The sequence below is a fragment of the Telopea speciosissima genome, chromosome 8 (assembly GCF_018873765.1).
Source record: "Telopea speciosissima isolate NSW1024214 ecotype Mountain lineage chromosome 8, Tspe_v1, whole genome shotgun sequence".
NCBI classification, from domain to species: domain Eukaryota; kingdom Viridiplantae; phylum Streptophyta; class Magnoliopsida; order Proteales; family Proteaceae; genus Telopea; species Telopea speciosissima.
Window position 1 is genome coordinate 9,336,592 of NC_057923.1, and position 6,484 is coordinate 9,343,075.

Here is a 6,484-nt window from a genome sequence, read left to right on the forward strand (position 1 = left end):
GAAGTGCATTTTCCAATTCAAAATCAGATAATACCATTCAAGGAAAATGCCAGATGAATGGAAAAGAACCATTGTGGTTCTCATTTATAAAAATAAAGGTAATATTTGAGCTTCAATAACTATTGAGGCATAAAACTAATAAGTCACACTATGAAATTATGGGAGAGAGTTATTGAAACTTGCCTGAGCAATAAACTACTATTACAAAGAACCAATTTGGTTTTATGACAAGAAGATCCACGACAGAAGTTATTTACTTACTTAGGAGAGTCATGGAAAGATTTAGCGATTACAAGGATCTCCATATGGTCTTCATTAACTTAGAAAAAGCTTATGACAAAGTCCCTAGAGAGTTAATCTAGCAAGTACTATAGAAGAGAAGTGTTTCAAGTAAATATGTGGACATAGTTAAATATATGTAAATTGACTACTGTAAGACCTGTGGGGGTCAAGGTAGTGAATTCCCAATTACAGCTTTAAGCCCTTATTTGTGTTGATTATCATACATGATTTAACTAGAGACATTCAAGATCAGGTTCCTTGATGTATGCTTTTTGCTGATGATATTGTTTTAGTGCATGAGACAAAAGTAGGGGCTAAATCTAAGTTGAAGTTATGGAGATCAACTTTCAGAATCAAAAGGTTTTAAGACAAGTAGAACGAAAATGGAGTATATGGTGTGTAATTTTAGTTACACTAAGATGGATAATGAGGTGGTGAATATTGATAAGAGGGAGATTCCGCAAAGCGGTTATTTTAGGTATCTAGGCTCAATCATAAATAAAGGTGATATAGATGATGATGTTTCACAGAAAATTAAATAGAATAGATGAATTGGAGAGGTACGTCCATAGTGTTGTGTGATTGATGTAAGCCTTTAAAACTTAAAAGAAAATTTTATAGGACTGTCATACAACTAACTATGATGTATCATGCGGAATGTTGGGCAGTTAAGAAGTATCATGTAGATAAACTCAGTCCAGCTGAGATGAGGATGTTGAGATGGATGTGTGCTAAAACTAGGAAAGATAAAGTAAGGAATGATCAAATTATAGTTGATTTGGGAGTAGCTCCGATACATGATAAGCTATGAGAAAGTCGTTTGAGGTTGCATGGCCATGTTCAATTGATGCCTTTAGATGCTCCAGTATGGAGGAGTGATTTGACTCAGATGGAAGGAGCTAAAGCAGCCGGGGGCAGACCTAAAATGACTCCGGGAGAAATAGTGAGGAAAGACATGCATAGATTAGGCCTTATATCAAGTATGACCTCGAGTAGAGCTGATTGGAGGGTAAGGATCCATGTAGCCGACCCCATTTAGTTGGGATAAGGCTGAGTAGTTGTTGTATTCTCGATTAGTTTCAACATACAATTTGCTAAGGTTTCTCAAAGTACTCTAACATCAATGAAGTGTGACACAACTTGTCAAATATTTTTACTTGCATAACAATTGTGTTGTAATACGTAGGAAAATGCCAAATGAATGGAGGAGAAACATTGTGGTCCCAATTTATAAAAACAAAAGAGATATTCAGATTTGTAATAACTATAGAGGCATAAAGTTGATGAGTCATACAATGAAGTTATGGGAGATGGTTATTGAAACCCACCTGAGGAAGGAGATTACTATTTCGGAAAATCAATTTGGTTGTTCGGAGCCTTGAAACAACTCTCGCTAGGTCTTTGGATACTATTCGACCTCTCCTAACATACTTGAAAGGCCTATTTACATATTAGGCCTTTTCCAACCTACTCCAATCATAAGACAACATGCTCTTCAATCCAAGCTATCATTTTTTCTTAGTCCCATTCCAATTCAGGAAAGGACTCTCCCAGTGTTAATCCAAGTATGACTGCTCTAAACTTATGTTAGTTTCCTGGTCAAAAGCCTTCTATTTCTACCTTTATGAAGTTGCTGCACACTTATGAGAGAGATACCGGCCTCGAGTAAACGCTAGAATAAAGAAGTTGAATTTCTTAATAACTTCCCTTTCGGGAATCTACTTGACGTTCATTGGGACAAGCTTACAAGCTCTTCTTTCCGAGTTAACGCATCAGCCACTAGATTCATGCATCCTGGATTAACCTTGGAATCAAAAGGTCTGAAGGTAAGTAGAACTAAAACATGGTGTGCAATTTTAGCAATTATGGGATGCATAATGAGGTGGTGACTATTGGTGAGAGGGAGATCCCGCAAAGTGAATACTTTAGATATCTAGGATCAATCGTAAATAAGGAGGGTGACATAGAAGATGGCATAGCCCAGAGGATTAAAATAGGGTGGATGAAATGGAGAAGTGAGTCTGGAGTCCTGTGTGATTGGCGTATCCCTTTAAAGCTTAAAGGAAATTTTTATAGGACTATCATTAGAGCAGCTATGATGTACGGTGCGGAATGTTGGGCTATGAAGAAGTGTCTAAATAAACTTGGCGTTGCAAAGATGAGGATGTTGAGATGGATGTGTCGGAAAACTAGGAAGGAGATAAAGTAAGGAATGACCATATTAGAACTGGGTTGGGAGTAGCTCCGATTCATGATAAACTTAGAGATAGTCATTTGAGGTGGCATGGCCATGTTCTATGGAGACCTTCAGATACCCCGTTTGAAGGAGCGACCTGATTCAGATTGAGGGAACCAAAGGAGCTAGAGGCAGGCCTAAGATAACCAGAGGAGAAGTGGTGAAGAAAGACATGCTTAGCTTAGGCCTTGCTCCTTGTATGACTTCAACATAGAACTGATTGGAGAGTGAAGAACCACGTGGCCGACCCCATATAAATGGGCTATGATGTTGGGATGCTGTAGTTGTAATACACGCCTTTCTCGAGGCCAGGAGCGGAATGTTGAGCAGTTAAAATGCGGTTCATAGCTAAGTTGAGTCGATGCCTCAGAATTCGTGTCTTTGTTGTGTTCTCCTTTCGTTACTTTTATATTATTAATATTCTGTTTCTCCTGGGATCCATGTAGCCCACCCCATTTAGTTGGGATAAGGCTGAGTTGTAGTTGTTGTTATTGATAACAATTGTGCTGTAAGACAGTAAATTAATAATTTGATATTTACACCAGCTGTAATACAAGAACAACCCTACCAAAGACTAATTTATGTGGATTGACATACACTGAGATAGAGCAAATACTGATTTATCAAGTCTGTTTTGACATATTTTTACTATATTTATACTCCTCTCAATAGGTTACTGAAGAGAAAGAAAACTAGTTACCATATGGTCACTACGAACCATCAACCCTCCGAGCCCTCTTCTTTTTCAATGATCTGTTAGCCAAGATACAGTTCTCTGTCAGTTTGTGCCCTCTATTGGAGTAAAATATTGATCTCTAAAAGAGGTAGAGCACCTAATCTCTATCTGAAAAGGGCATAACATACTATTTCCTCTCTGCCTCAGACTCACATGACCACAATTTAATAAGTAAGCATTAACCCCATCAATGTAAAGATAAAGAAAGATATTCATCATAGTTACATTTGCCCACTAATAAACCAAGCTATGTTGTTCTTTTTTCAGTAAACCAATATATCTGGTCCTAGCTTTGAGACACTGATTGGGTACATAACTGCTGTTTTTTCTCTCAGAACAACAATGCAACCAATGTCCATCACAGATCTAAAATCTGGTCAATCAATCATCCATTGCTAATCTCTATTCAATTGGGATGTTTTGCATCTTTGGCAGGAGATAAACAGAGCACCTAGACTCAAAAGCAGCCTCCTCCTCTTGTAGTTTTCTATTGTTTAAGTTTTTCAATATTTGGTACCCATCAAATTTCACCAAAGGGAAAAACTAAAAATAGTAGTATTTTTACGATCAATCATTCTGCAGGCTGTACATACTACATACTACAGAATTCCCTCCTTGAAGACCCCAGGAGAGGGTGTTATCATGGTATAAAGTGTCATCAAGAAGATACTATAGTTATTTAGTTTTGTAACCCAAGTACAATTCTCTCTGAACTAATGCTATAATGCATAGATCTCCTGCTCCATGTACATATTAAAATGATCTGGCCACTTCGATCGTACTTTGGTGTGAACTAAGGTATATATCTTTAATCATTTTGTCAGTGTGAGCAATTCCATCAATGGATGATGGGAAAAAACTATATCAGTGTGAAAGAGTAGGGAACCTATCCATCTCAAGGGAAAATACAATAGAAGATATAAGAGAATAAAAGGATAGAACACTGACCTATCACTCTTTGCATAAACTGATAGCAGAAAACAGTAACATATAATACTAGGCATGATTCCTGAAGCTTTAATTTCCTGGAACTGCTCCTCACTCTCATCAACAAGACCTGCTGAGCAGTACACACTTAAAACAGCCTCAAGGGTCTTTTCATCAGGATCACATCTTGCTTTCCCCATCTCGACATATACCTTGAGAGCTTCTTCAAACTGCCCTCCTCGTCCAAAAGCTTCAATCATACCATTAAAAGAATCCCTGTTCCGTCCAATACCAGCCTCACCCATTTGCCACAAGATGGCTTCGGACTCCTTATAAAGTCCACCACAGGCAAATGTGTGTACCAAAGAATTGTAGGTTTCAACAGTTGGTTTACTCCCCAGTTCATTCATTGTGTTAAATGCAACAAGAGCTTCCTCATACAATGCAGCCTGTCCATATGCTTCAACTACTCCAGTATACACTTTAGAACTTGGCACCACCCCTTTCTCATTCAGGTGAGAAAGAATCAGCTTGGCATCTGCATGAAGCCCACCCTTTCCACAAGCAAATATCAGACCCTCATAAGTCCCCATATTTGGCTCAATATTCTCTTCTGCCATATCATGGAACAAAGTGACCACCTCCTTGAAATAACCACCCTCGCCAAACACCTCTATCAGGATGTTGTAAGTAGCAGCATCCGGCTCCGTATTGCTCACCTTCATCTCAAGAAACAACTCCCGAACATCTCCGTACCGCCCATGCCTCCCATACAAATTCAGCAAAATACTATAAGTCGTGGCATTTGGCATACACCCAGCAGCTTGCATCTGCCTAAACACACCCATAGCCTCTTTAATTGACCCCGACTGCCCGTAAGCCTCTAATAATACATTATAAGATGTGATATCAGGCAAATTTCCTGCAGACTCCATCTCCTTAAGGAGTTCAGACACCTTCTCGAGCTTGCCCAACTTTCCAAATGTCTCAACGAGGTAAGTGTGGGTAGCAATATCCGGAACAATTCCTGCCTCATTCATGCTTCTAAATACCATCTCTGCCTCTTCACCAAGTTCCCTACTGGCACAAGCAAAGAGAAGTGTGTTATAAGTTACAAGATCCGGTTGAATTCCCTCATGTCGCATCTCAGCAAACAAACCCAAAAGCCCTTCCCAATCCAAACCGCCCCTAGCGCAGGAATGGATAACAGTATTATAAGTCAAAATACTGGGAGAAACCCTTTCTCTCTTCATTCGATCGAGAAGCTCAAGGGAAGTCTGGTACTGACCGTTCCGCCCGTAAGCGTTAATTAGAGCAGTAAAGGAGAAGACGCTCCGGGCAATGCCGTGGGTGGGCATTTCTTCAAATATCTCAGCGCACTTGTCGAGTAATCCCTCTCGACCCAACACGCCAATCATAATTGTGTAAATATGTTCGTTGGGCTTACACCAGATTTGCCGCTGCATGTATTTGAAGAGCCGAAGCGAGCGCTGCCAATCCCCACGCTGCGCGAACTCTTTGAATACCAAAGCGAAGTCGTTAAGGGAGATCTTGTTCTTGAAGACATCAAGACATCGAGCGATGCTGCCTCGAGGGGGTAAGCTGCTGAGTTTGTTGATTAGGGTTTCGACGTCGTAGCTGTACTTACCTTTCTCGACTGTGACAGATGGGTGTCCCAAAATCAACTCTTTGGCCTTCGCTCTGGTCCTTCCAACGCTGGAGAGGAATCCCCTGTCGCCGAATAAATTTGTCCTCTTGGCAGGAAAATTGCCCCAGTGAAGCCTACTATATCTTCGTTCACCCTTTAACGATTTGAGTAATGAAGAAGATAAAGCAGGGTTAGGTATGGAGAGGGAGTACACGAGATTCATTTCGATGTGTCCTGATTCGCATCAATCTTGGTGAAAACTCTGATTTTTCGCCATGCTCAAGAGGAGAAAGATGAGAAAGTAAACCAATTACTCCTGTTTATCAACAAAAAATCTACGAAGCTTTTAAGGAGCTCCAATGGCTCAAGCACTTGCACGTGACTCCTGCCGTTTTGACGACTCTGTGGATAACAAAATTTGTCATTGTCTACTGGATGAGTAAACAGGAGTTGGAATTCTGTTTATGGTGGGAATTAGTGTGTAATTCTTTCAAAATCCGAGTTTTGGCTCAGAACTCAGAAGTAACTCTTTTTAGCAGGTTTTTATAGCCGTTAAGTCGGTGTAGAATCTCGATGTTTAAACTGAAAATAACTGTAGAAAACGGCGAAATACCAATTCACGTGATTCCCGTTCTATAGGATGGTCGGAAAACCG

General features: G+C 40.0%; 1 protein-coding gene across 1 annotated transcript in view; it reads right to left on the reverse strand.

The window, feature by feature from the left end:
- LOC122670597 (pentatricopeptide repeat-containing protein At1g74850, chloroplastic) overlaps window positions 1–6,125 on the reverse strand; it is a 16,294-nt gene extending 10,169 nt beyond the window's left edge. Inside the window, exon 1 of the mRNA XM_043867540.1 lies at window positions 4,203–6,125. Coding sequence (XP_043723475.1) covers window positions 4,203–6,052 — 1,850 coding nt within the window. The 5' untranslated portion in view covers window positions 6,053–6,125. The remainder of the gene's footprint in view (window positions 1–4,202) is intronic.
- Between the last annotated feature and the right edge of the window lie 359 nt (window positions 6,126–6,484).